The sequence below is a fragment of the Gobius niger genome (assembly GCF_951799975.1).
Source record: "Gobius niger genome assembly, chromosome: 9".
NCBI lineage: Eukaryota > Metazoa > Chordata > Actinopteri > Gobiiformes > Gobiidae > Gobius > Gobius niger.
The window spans coordinates 33,024,418-33,043,191 of record NC_136860.1 but is presented as its reverse complement, the minus strand read 5'-3'; the positions used below and the strand labels follow the sequence as shown (position 1 = coordinate 33,043,191).

The 18,774-nt window shown below is 41.1% G+C and overlaps 1 protein-coding gene across 3 annotated transcripts in view; it reads left to right on the top strand.

The window, feature by feature from the left end:
- The window catches only part of cacnb4a (calcium channel, voltage-dependent, beta 4a subunit), a gene marked incomplete at its 3' end in the record, with an annotated part of 92,772 nt that overhangs the window by 72,612 nt on the left and 1,386 nt on the right, over nucleotides 1-18,774 (top strand). For all 3 annotated transcript variants that reach the window (XM_079563443.1, XM_079563442.1, XM_079563444.1), the window contains 9 exons: nucleotides 294-421; nucleotides 2,389-2,468; nucleotides 2,619-2,638; nucleotides 3,589-3,669; nucleotides 11,564-11,622; nucleotides 11,711-11,820; nucleotides 13,636-13,787; nucleotides 15,678-15,773; nucleotides 17,473-17,649. In XM_079563443.1, coding sequence (XP_079419569.1) covers nucleotides 294-421; nucleotides 2,389-2,468; nucleotides 2,619-2,638; nucleotides 3,589-3,669; nucleotides 11,564-11,622; nucleotides 11,711-11,820; nucleotides 13,636-13,787; nucleotides 15,678-15,773; nucleotides 17,473-17,649 — 903 coding nt within the window. The remainder of the gene's footprint in view (nucleotides 1-293; nucleotides 422-2,388; nucleotides 2,469-2,618; nucleotides 2,639-3,588; nucleotides 3,670-11,563; nucleotides 11,623-11,710; nucleotides 11,821-13,635; nucleotides 13,788-15,677; nucleotides 15,774-17,472; nucleotides 17,650-18,774) is intronic.

Sequence of the window (18,774 nt, the reverse complement as noted above, 5' to 3'; positions counted from 1 at the left end):
TCCCTTCAAATACTTTTTTATCAAGACTGTATGTTACCCATCCTGCACCTAATTATTTAAAACAGAAATATAGACACTACAGACGTCCACTGTCGTCCACTGGCTCCCGTTGCAGTTTAGGGTGGAGTTTAAGGTCCTGATGTTTGTGTTGAAGGCCATCAATGGCCTGGCCCTGGCTGTACCTCGCCTTATTAGTAACGGTCCTCTTTTTAGAATATGAAGGTTTTGCCATACAAATTCAACAAGAGAAGAATAGAACACGCCTTAATAGAAGATTTTTTACACCTTTGCAGAAGTACAACAATGACTGGTGGATCGGGCGCCTGGTGAAGGAGGGCTGCGAGATCGGCTTCATCCCGAGTCCCTTAAAGCTGGAGAACATCCGGCTGCAGCAGGAGCAGAAGAGAGGGCGCTTCCACGGGTAACACGACGACTTTACGGGGGGAAAAAACTCACTTATGCCTTATTTGCTAATCTAATCTTGTCCTGTAGTTACTGCATTAAAGCAAGACACAGTTATATGATAGCACTATACCCTGGCATGTGTTGAGTTGCCTCTCAGTTTTCTATCATCTTCCCATTACAACTATTGTCGACTGGAAAAGAAAGTGGAAAGATGCCATGAAACGGTTTTGTAATCCAAGACTCTCAGGGCGTGTCTGGACAGTAGCCACCACAGACCTTTGTGCTCTGTCCAGTGCGGTATGCGGTAACCAGGAGGTGATTAAATACAGGTCTATTTCTGTAACTCACCTTTGTTCTAAAAATGCTCGTCCTGGCTTCGTTCGTCTCACAGTGTTTTGAATTTGGCAGAGTTTAATGACAACAGCAAACGTCCAAAGCACCGGGCACAGGTTCTTGTTGATAAATATTTTCAACAGTGATATTAACAAGCAAAAAGACAGTGGAAATATTCTCGCTCCTGTTGGTCAGTTTGGGAAATATATTCAGTCATGCACAAGTTTGGCTCTTTTTGTTTCCATCTCTCATCTTTTATGTAATTAGTATTTTAATGGGTGAAGCTTGTTCGCACCTAAAAGATAAAGGAAGGATGAAGAATTTGTTTGTGTTTCCTCTCAGTTGTCTAAGAGTTTCCAATTGTTTCTCAGGGTGTCACCAATTATGTTGGATTAGCTCGATTTCTGGCAGCGAGAAATGTTTTATTTAAAACTGATTTTAGCCACAGGATCTGGCAACCGCAAAGTGTGGAACTCACTCCATGTTCTGATTAGATAATCATCTCTAAAAGTAACTGTGATTTTAAATAAATTCGCAGAACAGTTGTGTTGTGAAATCAGTGTTAGCCATCTCATATTTGGGGAAACAGTTTGTTGTTAGATGTATGAAATAAAGAATACATTTTGAAATATATTTACAATAAATTCTATATACATTACTATCCAGACGTGGGGTCAAATTGCAAATAAGTACAAAATACAGTGTCCAGACTAGAAGAACCAAAGAGACAAAAGGAAAAAGTCTGCCCAATATTGGTCAATATTGAATCACTTTCACTTCCTTGAGACAGGATGAACTATCTCCAAATGCTTGAAGGGGCTAGATTTGGTTAACCATTTTATACTCACTACTGCCACCTCAGGCCATACGTGTACCTGCACCTTCTATATTAAAGGAATAGGCCACCGTTTTTACATACTGAGATATGTTCTTACCTTAGCTTTGACGAGTTCTTTAGGACCTGTCTGATCTTCACCCGTGCCTTCAGTCACGTAAACACAGCGCAGACGGCGTTAGCATTTAGCCTCTCCCTCTCTCCTCTATAGCTCCAAAACAGGTCAAGATAGAAGCTACCAAGCTCTTCCACGTTTTCCCTATTTAAATATGGTTACGTGAAGTGTTCCACTACAAAGTATAATTACACAAAATTAAACAATGTGGATTTTCTAAGCGGATAAAAGGGGGAACTATATTGTAAGGCGTAATAATACCAGGAGTAGTTTGAAATCCGCGCCGTAGCCTTCACTTTACTGCGCGGATGCCAAATGCTAACGCCGTCTGCGCTGTGTTTACGTGACTGAAGGCACGGGTGAAGACCAGACAGGTCCTAAAGAACTCGTCAAAGCTAAGGTAAGAACATATCTCAGTATGTAAAAACGGTGGCCTATTCCTTTAAAGGGGCTAGATTTGGTTAGCCATTATATACTCACTACTGCCACCTCAGGCCATATGTGTAACTGCACCTTCTATATTAAGCTCGTGCATGACGGCACTTTGGACCCGAATAAACACCTTTTTGAGCGACAGTGCAGGATTTTACAGGCCGTATATGTCTTGGCTCATTCTACACCATAGGACATTGTAGAAACATGTAGGGGGAGGAAAGTACTTCATTTTAGCATTTTTAACGAAACACCTTTCTGTTGATAGGAGCAAATCCAGCGGGAACTCGTCCTCCAGTCTCGGGGACATGGTGTCAGGGACGTTCAAGCCAAACCCCAACTCTGCAGGTGATTCACACTGAAACACATTTAGTATTTCAGCTCTTCCTTTACGCTGGAGCTGCCCTACTTTTGAGCGTGCATTATTGAACAGCAGTGCGATACAATGGAAAGGTAAAGTGTGATGCTTTGCTTACACATCTTTTCTTTTTTTAACAGGTAAACAAAAGCAAAAAGTGGTAAGTCGATTCTACATTTCCTATACTGTATTGTACACCAATTAGGTATAACATTATGGCTACAACATATGCGTATCAATCCTATTTTCAGACTGGAGTCAGAGTTGAGGCCTGTCTCTTATCTTCTGGAAGACTGTGCCAGACTTTAGCCTCACACAAATTAAAACGCAGCCTCACTAGTCCTGACTCTGAGACCACTCCCTGAGGTTCTAACATGTCAGAGATGAACTTTGGTGCTAGACCGTGAAGAAACCTGTTCACGATAAGAGCTTTTTTAAAGTCTATTCTCTGAGTAGCAGGAGGCCAGTGCAGGGACCTGAGCACTGGACTAATATGGTCGTATTTTCTGGCTCCAGTCAGGACTTGAGCAAATAAATCTGATCGAAAGCTCCTCTGATTGATGCTGTCCACTGCAGGAACACCCTTGGAAGAGCAGCAATTTTGTCAAACTTGCTGAAATCTTACCTAATACGGTGTTGAAAGAAAACGTAGCTACTACTGGTATCGAAAAAAAAAAAAGTAAATAAATATTAAAGTATCGTTACAGGGGCTAGACGCAAGTTGGCCATTTTATACTCACTACTGCCACCTCAGGTCATACGCGTAGCTGCACCTTCTATATTAAGCTCATGCATGACGGACCTGAAGTAACAACTTTTTGAGTGACAGGGCAGGATTTTAGAGGCAGTTGTGGTGAACAGGTCTGGGCTCATTCTACACATTAGGACATTGCTGGAACATGTAGGGGGAGGAGAATGTATTTTTTATTTTTTTTTAGACTCCGTATAGTTCCTTTAAAGTACTGGTATCGAGAAAACAAAATGCTCATTCCACTTCTCAAGTCGTCACAATGTTTCTCCTCATTGGTGTAACAGCATGATTCAGATTGAAAGATGATCATCGACAGAGGCGTGCTGTGTGTTCATCCATGTGTCTGTCGCCCCCTGCAGGCAGAGCACATCCCTCCGTACGACGTGGTTCCCTCCATGAGGCCCGTGGTGCTGGTGGGTCCCTCCCTCAAAGGTTACGAGGTAGGCAGCCCTTGATTCACGCCGTTACTCACGCTCTGCACTCGCCTGACCTCTAGAATGTGTCGGCAGCCGAGAGAAGCCGTGACTAACGCTCATCAGAAACGTCAAAATGAAAGCCACACTCAGAGACTTAAAGTGCATATGACAGGGTTTAATGCTTTTGGAAGTATGACTTATTCGGATGGATGACGTCTGTTGTTAGCAATAAATATCATTTTATTTCAGTAAAGCAGCAATTTTAATGAAGAAATGTTGGGCAGATAAGTAAGTTAATTAGAAAATTAACCTCTTAACTCCCACCTGAACTGAGAGGCTCTTTTTCCTCACGTCATCAGATTTTTTTTTCCACCATGTTTTGTTGGGTATTCAACTCATTTTTGTAATTTTTTGTAATTTTTTGTCACATTTTTTTCATTTTTTCGTACATTTTTTATCACATTTTTTTTGTAATTTTTGGTCAAATTTTTGTCATGTTTTTGGTCACTTTTTTTTTTCATTTTTTTCATTTTTTTTTGACAATTTTTTTTTCTTTTTTTTGACAATTTTTTTTATCAAATTTTTGTCATTTTTTGTTACATTTTGGTCATTTTTTTGTCACATTTTGGTCATTTTTTTGTCACATTTTTATCACATTTTTGTCACATTTTTGTAATTTTTTTGTCACATTTTGTCATTTTTTTGTCATTTTTTTGTCACATTTTTGTCACATTTTTGTCATTTTTTCGTCAATTTTTTGTCCATTTCTTGTGACATTTTTGAGACATTTTTGCCACTTTTTCATCAATTTTTTATTACTTTTTTGCCAATGTTTTCTCACTTTTTTGTCATATTTCCATCATTGTTTCCGTCTCACTTTTGTTGCTATTTTCACAGCTTTTTTTCCAGAAGCTTTTGGACTGGGGTAAAGCCAAACTGGAGAAAATGTGCTCGGTTCAGGTGGGAGTTAAGAGGTTAAGATACTGAAGTATAAAAGAGAAAAAAACTACGACATTACAGACGGGAACCGAAGTACTGCCCCGTTGTCATAGCAACGTTCGACAGACCAACATGGAGACTGAAGGAAAGTTTGGATGCATGCGTTTGGTGCAAAGTTTAGACGGAGGAGGCTGTTTCAGAGAGAACGGATTAAAGGAGAAAGGAAACAGAACAGAATCCCACACACTGACACTGAGCGCTTAGCATCACGAATGAATAAAAGGCTTCTTGTCATCATTCAGTGTTCATTATCTATCCATCATTTCCGGAAAAAAGCGCGGTAAAATTAGTGAATTACTGACATTGCTGATCCCCATTCCCATTCACATAGATAGGGCTATAGATAAAGGTAAAGTCCCACAGCAGTTTGACTCACTCATTTCCCTTTGACATAACATGGTTGACACGGCAACAGTTTAGAATTGTTTGCCTCTATCTATGTCACTTCCTGTCAGTGTCGAATAAGGAAGTGAAACTATAGATACAGACGGCATCTCTGGAATTGCCCATATATGGTCATGTTGGAAAACAGTTAAGGGGGAAAACAATTGAGAAATGAGAATGAATATAGTTTTCTACTAAATAAAGATACAAAGACATGGGGAGGGGAAAAGTGGTTCAACAGCCCATAAATACTTAAAAAATGGAGAATGCTAACCTGATGCTACATGTTAGCATCGGGCTAGTGCTAACAGTTAGCTAGCACAAGCTACAACTGCCGTTTTTTCACTTCTACTGAACAATCTGCTGTGAGAAAATATCCATATGGGTCCGATTTACACTTGACTCTATTTATGTGATAAATAAGTTCATATTCCACCAGAAAATGGCTAAAGAGAGTTTCTATTTTCCCCCTCGGCGAAGCCACTCCCCCTTCTATGACGAGATGCCGTCTGTGTCTATTCACATTCTTCCGCCCCGCCCACTTTTGCCACTGTTTGCGTTGTCTCGGCACCTCATTTTCCAGACAAATCTGATGTTTAGTCGATTGATTTGTATAAAATGGCCGATGTTCATTTGCACCAACACTGCACCGTTTCTCTGTGCGGCCTGAAAACGGCTTTGTTTTCGTGTAGTGACTGATTTTATGTGGACTTCTCCAGTCCCATGTTAACACATAGGACGGGCACATTCATGGCGGCGCCCACGCGAACCTCGGGAATAAGGTGAATATCATGTAAACACAAACACGTGAACAAGAGATTGCAAATGTTTGAAGCAGAAGACACAGTTTTATGACAGAAGTTTACAAAAAGATCATGAACTGACAAACATCTGACCGACCTGCTCTGATGGAGCTGAAACCGTCCTGAAGTGTCCATTTGTTTATTAATCTAATATCTACAGCAGCCGTAAGATCTTTTTCCTACTTTTTTTTCCAGAGGAGAGGCTGAGGCGTTCAAGGGTTGCGGGGGAAAAAAAAGTTTGGCACTGAAAACTTAGTTCTAAATGGAATTATTATTATTATCACAAGATTGATGAGATTTCCGTAGCTCATTGAATGCAATCAGAGCAGCATGTGGACTAAACAGTGCAGAGGGGAGTGAGGGGCCCCTTACTCCCCTCTGCAGGTGACGGGAGAGGGATGGTGGTGGAGCAGAGCAGGGTTCACTACTCCACCTATGAAAAAAATTGAAAAAGACATTGCTTAAGGCAGCTTTAACATAAATGAAGTCCTCCTTTATCTGCCGGGTCACAGCTCGTAAATACATCCTGGCTTTTTTGTGACCAATTTACGGAAATATTGTACATTTTAACATCCAAAATGATTTATTTTTATGGAATGTTCTCGAAATCCCAAGAAGTTCGCCTTAGTCAAAGCTGGGATATAGCCCCCCCAATCTTTTTCAGTCTTGGGGGGGGTCACTTGCTCTGCCACCGAGCCACCGCCCCACGATGAGAGATTTGAAAACTTCACAAACACAAAAACACAACAAAAAAGACCTTCATCATATCCAGGAAACTCGAGTGCATGTTGGACTCGGTGAGACGATGGAGGAGGGAGGGAGGGAGGGAGGGAGGATCGGATGGCGGGGGATGTGGTCCGTCTCCGTGGCAACCTCGCCTCCCGTTCTCCGCCGTTGCCGTGGTAACTGCCTTGTGGGTAAACTGCATCCTTTCTAAAATAAAAGAAGAAAGCGAGAGAAAGAGACGGCGAGAGAGAGAGAGCGAAAGTAGACCACGGTTTCCAAATTCAAGAAGCGGGAAAGCGATGTGGCGGCGACGGCTGAGGTTTCGGAAAAAAAAACTGAGATTATGAAATAGAAAAAAGGGTTATTGTGGCTTACGTCGGTTACATTCGCTTGTGTTTATTGACCCCACCGTCTCTGAATCAATATCAGAGGCCCGTGGGGGTGGGGGGGGTGGGGGGGAATAAAAGTGCAGAAATGGCCGATTTTCTATTAGCGTTCTCATTTCCTTCGCTGTAGCCGCGGCGGAGAAGTGATGATGTCGGTGTGTGTGCGCGTGCAGCTCGGCGCGTTAATAAGACTGTTTTTTCTTCAAATCTGACACTCGCTGCATGTTTTTATTCCTGAGACATGAGAGCTCTGTCAACTCAGCCACTACGTTTAAATGAATGCGTTTCAGCTTTGAAAGATATAATTGTGATTCAAGAATGTCTGATCTATTTGAGAGGTTGTGCTTTACTTTACAGCTCAGTGATAACATGGTAGTAGACTAGAAATAGCAGGAATCTGTGGAGAATAACTAACTGTGGATTATCAGTGTGGCAGTGAAGCAACAAAAACATGCCAGAAAAGCATCAACAGCAACAAAAAAAACTACAAAAACACAACGAAAATGACACGAAAAAGAGACAAAAACATGACAAAAATGCTTAAAGAGGGGGTATTATGCTTTTTTCAATCACATAGCACCAGTCTATATCACACTACAATGATGACGAAACCTTCTGTTGGTCTGTAAATGCAGTAAATTAGAATAACTGCCTTGTATAAAATTGCTCTCTCAAAATGGCTGTAGTGAATGTCTTGAAATAGGCCTCTGTCTCTTTAAGAACCTCTGAGCCTTTCCGACACGCCCCCTCCACACGCTGTCTGTGGCATCAGTGGGGAGGGGGTTCTGCTGAGGAGCAGTGGTTGGTTACTCGGCTGGTGACGAAAGCTCGGAGGCGTCTCCAGGAGGTGGGGGCGTTCCTAGGAGGACTCAGGCAAACCTATCCCTAAAATGGCCGCCATCAGAGTTTTTACAGATTACTCCAAAATACGTGAATGTGCCAAGGCAACACTTCAGGCATGTTTTTAATGAGGGAATGACAGAATAACATGATGTAAAGCTTGAAAAAGTCAATTTTGCATAATTCGCCCTCTTTAAAAAATGTGACAAAAATGCGGCGACAACAAAGTTCTGATCAGTTTCGTAGGTCTTAGCTTTGAAATGAGGCATTACACTGTTGCTCTCCAATCCAGAGGCTTTGTAGATTTGGTTAAAGTCGAACTGGAGACAATGCATTTGGTTAAAGAGTCTAGATGCAAGTTGTCCATTTTATACTCACTACTGCCACCTCAGGTCATACGTGTAACTGCACCTTCTATATTAACCTCGTGACATGACGGCGCTTCAGACCCGAAGTAACACCTTTTTGAGTGACAGTGCAGGATTTTAGAGGCTGTTGTGGGTAACAGGTCTGAGCTCATTCTACACATTAGAACACTGCTGGAACATGTAGGGGGAGGAAAATACATAATTTTTGCATTTTTAAACGCTGTGAATGGCCTGGACAAGAACCCAGCAGGCCAGGGCTTCTTTTATTCTGGAGATCATTACATGGATAAATGCTTATGTAGTTCAGCAGGGAAGCTGGAGCACTTTAATGCTGTTCCTGAGCACAAAATAGTTTCCCGAGATTGTGCTTTGGTGACAGTGGAATAGTCTGACTACCTTCCTCCGACACTCGGCAAACCACGGCCATCTTTCAAACCTCCTGCCTCACACAAACACTCAGAGATACACAGAAATCCACTGCTCCCATGATGCTTCGTTTCGTCACTTAGACACTGTCACATTTTATGCTTTGTTTTATGCTTTGTTTTAAGCTGAGTAACACTGACTGACCGCACCTCAGCATCGTTCAGAGCTGGACTGACATATTAAGCTGTGGCTGTATCTACAAGCTTTATAACCTACTTACACATTTTCCTCTCTGAGTAGAGTGGTGTATTTTTCCTCAGAATTGGGTTTGCGTAGTTTACATATAAACAAGTACAAATAAAGTGACCAAACCTATATTATATTTACATATGACTGCTCCAAACAAATTTCTTAAAAAGTTTCCCGAAAGTAGATTTTGCTTCATGTTTAGTGCAACTCATGTGTTTTTTGAGATATGGTTAATCACTTAAAGAAAAAAGGGATTACTTTGATTTCTCTGACTCGATTCTCAGGGTGAAGTTTCCGCAGTAACTTTTCATATTCGTCGCCTCTAGTTTTGAACGCTCGCTTTGCCTTTGATTCAAATGTCAGGTCTGAATTAATTTCCCTAAAGATTCTCGTGTTTCTGCTTGAATTCGGTCCATCCATTTTCATCTGTTGAGCTGATCGGGGGTCTGCTCTTTGCGATTGGTCCAATTCATCACATGTTCAGTGGTGCACTTTCTCTCAGTGTGGATTATAATCACTTTCTTTGGAGGCAACGTATTGAGAGAATTGCTCATAAGCCTCACTTCTGATCGCGCCATAGTTTTTTCATCCTGCTTCAGTGAAGGGCTAAGGGCAATAACATAAGGGTCATTCATTATGCTTTATTCAGGCTTTTTGATATACTTTTGAATATATACTTTTGTGTTTTACATTGTGTAAAATAATGCACAGAAAACAGGTAAAGTAGTGCACCCTTCACTTCTGTGCACAATTAAGCCTGGCCTTTTGTTAAGCCTTAAAGGTCACAGGCTGTAATATTGCAATATATGATTACAGCACACATTCGCATTGGCATTGTTTCAATAAGCTTCTGCAATGTCCAAAGATCCAGTGTTGCATTCATTTTTCACCTTGTTTCGACCACTGAGAAAATCCTCCTCCAGCACATCCCAAAGATCCTCATTGGGGTTCCGATTCGGACCCACCTGATGAATCCTGGCATTGTCATCTTGGAATATGTCAGGGACAATGTTCATTTCATTGACTAAAATATTTCATCATAATTTTAGTCAATGACATTTTTTTGCTGACTAAAATTGGACTAAAACTGAATAAAAAGTTGTTAAAGAGACTAAAACTGTGTCTAGATAAAACTGAAAAAAAGAGAGACTAAAATCATCAAAACTTCCAGTGACAGTTTGAAAGAGCCTCATATCATTTAAATCCACTTCCAAAGGAACTGCTCTGAGCTTTGTTCATGTGACAAACATGAAGCAGAGGACCTCAATTAAAGGTACACTGTGCAACATTTTAGATATTTCTGTTGTCAGTAGAACACGTGCGACACAGAAAAGTCTATATTTGCCGTGGGTAATCATGGAATGGATTGGGATGAGGACCTATATTTAAATCTGTCTTTAGTCTCCATGGAGACGAGCTGGAGACGTCCCACTCCCAGTTATAGTCAGGTCTGAGGAGAGGTGAACCATTCTCTCTGTTTGGTCACACTTGCAGAGCCGGTGCTGGCCCTTCTGGGGCCCTAAGCAAAAATCCACTCGGGGGCCCTACAGTAGGCAGCCCAAGGGTATTTGATGAAGAGTGAACCCATTTACGGTCAAAAACAGTTATACAGCAAGGATCCACTCACCCATTCATACACCAATGTACACAGACACTGGGGGCAATGTGGGTGAAGTGTCTTGCCCAAGGACACAACGACAATGTGCACTTTCAGGAGGTGGTATTCGAACCCCCGACCTTCCAATCATGAGACGACCCACTGCGCCACTGTCGCCCCTAAGAAGTGGAGCATAACCTCAATTTGGGCCCTGCCCCTCTGTGTGACAACCACTAACCACTAAGCCACTGTCAGACTGGGAATTAGAACAGCACTAGTCTATTTTCCCTCACTTTTTAAAATGGTTACTAGTAAAAGGTCACATTCTCCGTTCCCTGACCCAGTTTGGGAACCACTGACTTAAAACTAACTGAAACCTGCACCTGACGGTTATATTTTGATCTCACCACTGAGAATAAGCCTAGTTTTTTAGACCGTGCACACTCCGAGGACTAGACGTAAGTGCGCTCACGATTGTTTTTAAATGCCTAAATTCACTGGCACCTAAGTATCTGTCAGAACTGCTGCAGCTCTACTGTCCTTCCAGAGCTCTGAGGTCTGCAGACCAGCTCCTTTTGTCTGTTCCTAAATCCCAGCGTGTGTCCAGAGGTGACCGAGCCTTCTCAGTGGCCCCTAAACTTTGGAACAGCCTCCTCTACATGTGCGCTCGGCTCAGTCTGTAGAGGAGTTTAAAACCAAATTAAAAACTCATCTTTTTGCTTTGGCCTTCGGTTCCATGTAGACCAGACACAGTTTGTGCCTTTATATGTTAGCTGTGTTTAACTTTTATTGTGTTTATTGTACATATTGTTACTGTTCTTGTACAGCACTTGGGTCGACAATGGTTGTTTTTAAATGTGCTTTATAAATGAAATTGACATTGACATTGACATTCAACTTCCATTTGAGACAAATACAACGACTTTTTCTCTCTTCTATTCACCAGCTACTCCTGATACTCTACAGGTGAAACTTGTAAAATTAGAATAGCGTAAAAAAGTTTATTATTCTGTAATTCAACTTAAAATGTGAAGCTAACATATGATTTAGACTAACCTGGAAATTGCATTATTCCATGTATTACTAGTCAGCATTTCCAACCTATTACCATGTCATTACCGAGCTGTAAAGTAAAGCGTAATATCTACTACAACCAATGCATTTATTCCCAAACCTTCTGTCTCCTCTTTGTTGTTCCAGGTGACGGACATGATGCAGAAAGCTCTGTTTGACTTCCTGAAGCACAGGTTTGATGGAAGGTGAGCCCCTTTTAAAGGACATACTCGATCATAGCACTTTTCCCTGATTGTTCCGTTCTCTATAGTTATATCTATTTTGTGCTTTCAGGATATCCATCACCAGGGTAACCGCTGACATTTCTTTGGCCAAGAGGTCAGTACTAAACAACCCCAGTAAGAGGGCCATCATTGAGAGGTCCAACACGCGCTCCAGTCTCGGTAAAGCGAATCTGCTCACTCAATGATGTGCATGGATTTACAGCCAGTATGTTCACATGCAAGCCGAAGCCGAAAACAAGACGAGTATCCATGTTTAAGTTCATTTCAGACAGACAATATTCATCATCAGTACACCAATTTGTGACTCATTGTATTTCATGTTAATTGTGGGCTGTTTAAAATTAAAGTGATAGTCCGCGAGTTTGCAAAGTGAGGAGAGATGGAGTCAAATTCCCATTTTCAGAAGTAAACAATCAAGCTCCTCCCCCTTCTTTCCTGATTGGACGTGCCACAATCAAGCTCGTCTCATTGGTCAAAGTGGATTCCCGTGGATTCTGATTGGTGTCTGAAATCAGCAAAGAAAAGAAAAAATACTATGATTTGATAATGCTTATGTTACCTCATATTTCAGACCCAGGGCGTCAATTACACACAATCTATTTAGTTTGTAAAACATTGAAACTTACAAACTATCACTTTAAGCACTTTTCGAAAAGAGCTTAAAGGGATATTTCAGGATTTTTTGACGTAGGGCCACATTTCCTAGTTATCAAGAGTGTTGCTGATACCTGGAGATATTATATTTGTTCTTATATTTGAAGAGTTTCGTGATGCTAGGCTAGTGCAAGGCTAGTGCATGTCTATGGTATCAGCTAGCCTGCATTAAAAACAGTCTGACCCGCTCCACAGAGCACCTGAGGCAAATCACTTATAACACCAGACTAACCATATAAATGTCTGTGTCCATAGAATAATTTTAACCATTTTGCATTTAAAATACCTTATATTTGAGCAGCATCAGCTTCGTGGTTGTATAAGCTACGCGGCGGCGGAGTGATCTGCTAGAAAATAGTCCCTCAAAATGAGGTAATTCATGTGATGCAGGTCAGTTATATTCCAAAAATTATTCTATGGACACAGACATTTATATGGTTAGTCTGGTGTTATAAGTTTAACTAAAATGTAATTTAATTTTAGTCGAGATCTAGTAAAAAAAAAACGTTTCAATTTTAGTCTAGTTTTAGTCGACTAAAATTGCATGTCAATTTAGTCGACTTACATTTATAATATTCATTAGAATCATATTTAATCGTGGTCCTCGACTTCATGGAGCTGCTCCACATGAACAAAGCTCAGAGCTGATCATTTGGCAGAGAATTTAAATGATCTGAGGCTTTTTCAAACGGTCAATTGAAGTTCGGCTGATTTTAGTCTCTCCTTTTCATTTTTATTTAGTCTTATTTTAGTCGACTAAAATAAAAACATTTAGTCACAGTTTTAGTCTCATGAGAAACTTTTAATTTAGTTTTAGTCCAATTTTACTCGTCAAAAATAACACTTTGACTAAAATTAAGACTAAATATTTTAGTCGACGAAATTAACGCTGTACCACTGTAAGTACCACCGTAAGTACCACTGTAAGAACCACAATAAGTACCTAGAATTACCAGTGTAAATACCACCATAAGTACCACTGTAATTACCACTGTAAGTACCAAGGACTTACCGGCCCGTAATGTACAGTGTTACCGAAATTTGAGATTCACTTCTTTAGACAGTTCAGTTCAATTCTCAAATTTCAAATCGACGACATTGTAAATTAGTTATTGGTTCAACCTAAAATTTCTTGGCAGCCCTTTGAATTATTTTTTTTGAGTTGAATTAATTTTACATTTTACAGTGTAGTTTCTTGCCTAAATCTGTCAAACTTTAGATTTTGCTATAGCGACAGGCCTAATTGTCTTGCATGTGAACGTACTGACTGCCGGCCGCAGACGTTTCCCCTCACACCGACTCTTGTTTCGTCATTTCCAGCGGAGGTGCAGAGCGAGATCGAGCGTATTTTCGAGTTGGCCCGGTCGCTGCAGCTGGTGGTGCTCGACGCCGACACCATTAACCATCCGGCTCAGCTCATCAAGACCTCGTTAGCGCCCATCATCGTGCACGTCAAAGTCTCCTCACCCAAGGTACTCACCTCCTGCGCTTTAATCAGACTCCCAGCTTCTCCCATTTAAAAGTTGGAACAATGCAAGAGATGACGTCTTTTCAGTAACAAGTCCAGTTCAGCTTTACCCAAATCCTGTAGGCCAGTGTAACACCTCATTTGAGAGCTAAGACCTACAAAACTAAATTGATTTTTTTCCTCACATTATCAGATTTGTTTTCATTACTTTTTTTTCTTGGGCAGTCATCTCATTTTTGTCAAATTTTAGTGACTTTTTTTGTCACTTTTTCGTCAAATTTTTCGATTTTTTTTGGGTCCATTTTTTTGTCACTTTTTCGTCAAATTATTTGCATTTTTTCGTCAAATTCTTATCACTTTTTTGTCAATTTTTTCTCCATTTTTCGTCCAATTTTTCTCACTTTTTTGTCAAATTTTTGTCCGTTTTTTGTCACTTTTTTGTCCGTTTTTTCTCACTTTTTTTCACATTTCCGTCATTGTTTTTGTCTCAGTTTTGTTGCTATTTTCACACCTTTTTTCCAGAAGAAAAAGTGCTCGGTTCAGGTGGGAGTTAAGGGGTTAAACAGGGTGTAAGAGGGTCGCCAATGCCATCCATTATCTACATTTATTCATTTCCTTCTTAAACTATAAAAAGCCTTTTCCTAATATGTATGAAAGTAATGAAAGTGTGCACATTTAAAAAATAAATGTGTTGTGTTTTTTAAGTTGTTGGCCAAGCAAATTCTTTTTTTCCCCAAACACTAATGGAAGAGTTTGCACTGCCTAGAGTTTTCACCATTATCAATGATGGGAGAGTGTGACCACTGTTCAAAGCCTTCTCCAGCACATCCCAAAGATTCTCAATGGTGTTAATCCATATGTGAAAAAGATTTATCTTGCCCCTGAACCACTCTTTCACAATGTGAGCCCGATGAATCCTGGCACTGTCATCTTAGAAAATGCCCGTGCCATCAGGGAAGAAGAAATCCATTGATGGAATAACCTGGTCATGCTAGATGTTCAGGTCGTCAGATGATCCCATTCTTTGGCTCATAGTGTTGCAAAACCTAGACTGAAGTCCAATTGCAGCGACCCCAGATCAGAACAGTTTGTACATCCAGGGGCGGACTTGCCATATGCACAGAAGGGCCACTGGCTCTCGGGCCACCGGTCAGAAGGGCCACTGGCTCTCGGGCCACCGGTCAGAAGGGCCACTGGCTCTCGGGCCACCGGTCTGGCCTCTCAATTTTCTCCTTAACCTCTTACCCCCCACCTTTACCGAGCTTTACCAAAATCTAAAAGCTTAAAAGAGAAGCATTGAAATAGCGACGAAAACAAGGGTGAAAAGCAACAAAAATGTGACAAAAACGTGACGAAAACATGACGACAAAGCAATAAAAAAAGCGATGGAAAAGGAATAAAAAGTGACAAAAAAAGTGACAAAATCACGCCAAAAAGCCACAAAAAAAAGGAATGAAAAGGCAACAAAAAACAACATAAAATGTTGACAAAAATGCAGCGATCACTTTTGTAGGCTTAGCTTTCAAATTAAGCGTTACACCGTTGTTTTCCAGTTGAGAAGCTTTTAGATTTGAGTAAAGCTGAACTCGAGAAAAGTCACTTGGTTAAGACGGGGGGTATGAGGTGAAAATGTGTCTTTGTGGAAGTGCTGCATTTACACTCACTTAGGCCAGGCTGGTCAGAGTCCAGGGCCGTTTTTCACTCCCAGTCCGCCCCTGGTTACATCCAGGTGGTCAGGCACTGTATAACTTCATACGTTTATAGTTTATCGTAGTGTGTAGATTCCTTTTTAGTTATGCACAGTTATCAAATAGAGCGCAAAAGAATTGCACTACTGTCAAACTAATCATACTTGTAATGGTGCGATTTAATCCCTCTCTCTGCTCCACTGCAGGTCCTCCAGCGGCTGATCAAATCCAGAGGGAAGTCCCAGAGTAAACACCTGAATGTGCAGCTCGTCGCGGCTGAGAAACTTTCTCAATGTCCATCTGTGAGTCACATTTGAAAATTAACTAAAATTAAACACTTTACGCTGGGTAATTTCATTTTAACAAACAATACCTGAAAGGTGCATCTTGCAACTTTTTATGTGTTTTATGTGCTTTTCTCCAACAGTGTTTTTCTCACAGAATCACCGCTCTCTACTCTTCAATAAAGCATATGTCTATAAACTACTACATCCATTAATAATAATAATAACAATACCTTTAATTTGTAAAGCACTTTACATGGAAATCTCAAAGTGCTACAGCACAAGTAAAAACTGACAATAATAAAAGCACACAAAAGTTGAAGTTAAAAATGTTAATAAGGGAACAGAAAAGTCTTGAGTCCTCTTCTAAAAGTCTCCAGAGACTGTGGGGCCCTCAGGTCTAGTGGTAGGGTGTTCCACAGTTTAGGAGCAGCCGCCTGGAACGCTCTGTCACCAATTGTCCGGAGTTTTGTTCTGGGGACGGAGAGAAGGTTGGTGTCTGTGGACCTGAGTGTTCTGGTTATGGGCGGAGGGGTGAGGAGTTCAGTGAGATAGTCCGGGGCGTGTCCATGGATGCATTGATAAGTGAGCAGGCAGATTTTGTATTTGATGCGTTGACCGATCGGGAGCCAGTGGAGGTCACAGAGGGCTGGTGCTTAGGTGTCCTCGTCAGGATCCTGGCCGCGGCGTTCTGAATACAGCTAGTGACAGGCAAAAAGTGACAAAAAACATGATGAAAAATACCCTTAAAGGTGCATTATGCAAATTTGTATGTGGAAGGTCAATATTTGTGTGTATTTGACCTCGTAGTGACCCAGTGGCTGTATGAGAGGTCAGCGCCTTTACTTTCCATCACAGTGGTCTCTGGGACGCTCCGGGATCAATAGTTTGGAAGGTTTTCACTGCTGACGGAGCCTGAAAACCAGAAAACCTACAAAACAATTAATCTTGGAGCATCACAGAGACCACAGTGATTGAAAGTAAAAGCGCCATGCTGACCACCCGTACAGCGGCTGGGTCACGACAAGGTCAAACACTCACAAATGTCTTCTTTTTTCCGCATACAAAGTTGCATAATGCATCTTTAAGGGTATTTTTCAGCATGTTTTTTGAACAGCATTGCTCGATGTAAACACAACCCTGTGTAGCCTGTCACTTGCAGTAATGGATGTCGTAGTTTATAGACATATGCTTTATCGTAGAGCAGGCCCTTGAGATGAATCATCTGGTTTTCAAGGGGGTCCTTCAAAGAGAGGAGGGATTCTGTGAGAAAAACAGTGTTGGAGAAAAGCCAATGGTATAAATATTTGTGATAGACGTTTAAACAGGCCAAATTAAATTGAATAAATGCCATATTGTGTAAATCGAACGTATTATTATGCTATTACTGTGAGATAAGGCTGTAACATGCTTGAAATAGAGCACTTACTTTCTTCGTCCTCTTATTTAAGCACAAACAACTTCAAAATCTGGTTTGAAATGCGGCTTAATTTGGATGATATTATATGTTCATTTGGGTTCATTCAGATTTAATGTGACTAAAGTTCATTTGTCAAGTCAGGAAACCAAATTACATGAAAGCTCTCTTGAGGAAGTCTAAATTGGTCAAATGCAATGAGATTCACATTAGTTGTGCAGTGTGGACATTTTCCTACATTAATGTGAGTTGTCGGTGCTGAATAACCTCCCCTTTTCCTCGCCCCCCGTCGTCTCTCAGGAGATGTTCGATATAATCCTGGATGAGAACCAGCTGGAGGACGCGTGCGAACACCTGTCGGAGTATTTGGAGGCGTACTGGAGAGCCACACACACCTCCCTGAGCACCCCCCTCAACCCCCTGATCGGACGCAACCTGGGCTCCACCGCGCTCGCCCCCTACCCCGCTGCCAACCAGGTGCCTGTCTATGATTGAATTTGAATAATGTATTTAATGATCCACGAGTCTGGAATAAAGTTGAATTGAACATATTTCGGGGGGAATTTAAAGTGATAGTTTGTAAGATTGCGAAATGAGGAGAGAGACATGTCAAAACAATCAAATCCCCTCCCTCTCCTCCTGATTGAACCTGAAAGCCACTCATAGTTTGAAAAACGACGACAGAGTGAAAGAAATTTCCAAAGTAAATGATCAAGCTCCTCCCCCTCACTCCTGATTGGACCTGACTGGCTGGTTCACAGGAAAGCTCACCTCATTTGTCAAAGTCATGGCACCGGGGATTCTGATTGGTTTCTGAGATCAGCAAAGGGAAAGACTTTAGAAATCTAAAAGCTTCTCAACCGGAGAGCAACAGTGTAATGCCTCATTTGAAAGCTAAGTCCAGCAAAAGTGATGGGAACTTTGTTGTCTCACAGCATTTTTGTCGGTTTCTGTTGCTTTTTTCATTGCTTTTTTGTTGCGTTTTCGACTTGTTTGTGTCACTTTTTGGTTGGATTTTCATCCTCGTTTTCATGCTTTATTGTAAGCTTTTAGATTTGGATAAAGCCAAACTGGACAAAATGCACGGTTCAGGTGGGGGTTAAGACATTGCTTTCAGTATGCCAAATTGCAGGCCCAGGTAGTCAATTATACGCAATCTATTACATTTGTTAAACATTTAAACTTACACTATCACTTTAAAGGGACTATACAGAGTTTAAAAATGTTAAAATTATGTATTTTCCTCCCCCTACATGTTCCAGCCATGTCCTAATGTGTAGAATGAGCTCAGACCTGTTCACCACAACTGCCTCTAAAATCCTGCACTGTCGCTCAAAAACGTGTTACTTCGGGTCCGAAGCGCCGTCATGCACGAGCTTAATATAGAGGCTGCAGTTACATGTATGACCTGAGGTGGCAGGAGTGAGTATAACATGGCAAACTTGCATCTAGCCCCTTTAAGATGTGATTGTTGAAATATTGGCATGACAGAATCAAATACACTTTTTACGTGAATCCGTCACTCTCACCCCTCATATTCACCTGCAGGACATTTGTCACTTTTACCTTGTTAAAGGGACTATACAGAGTTTAAAAAATGTA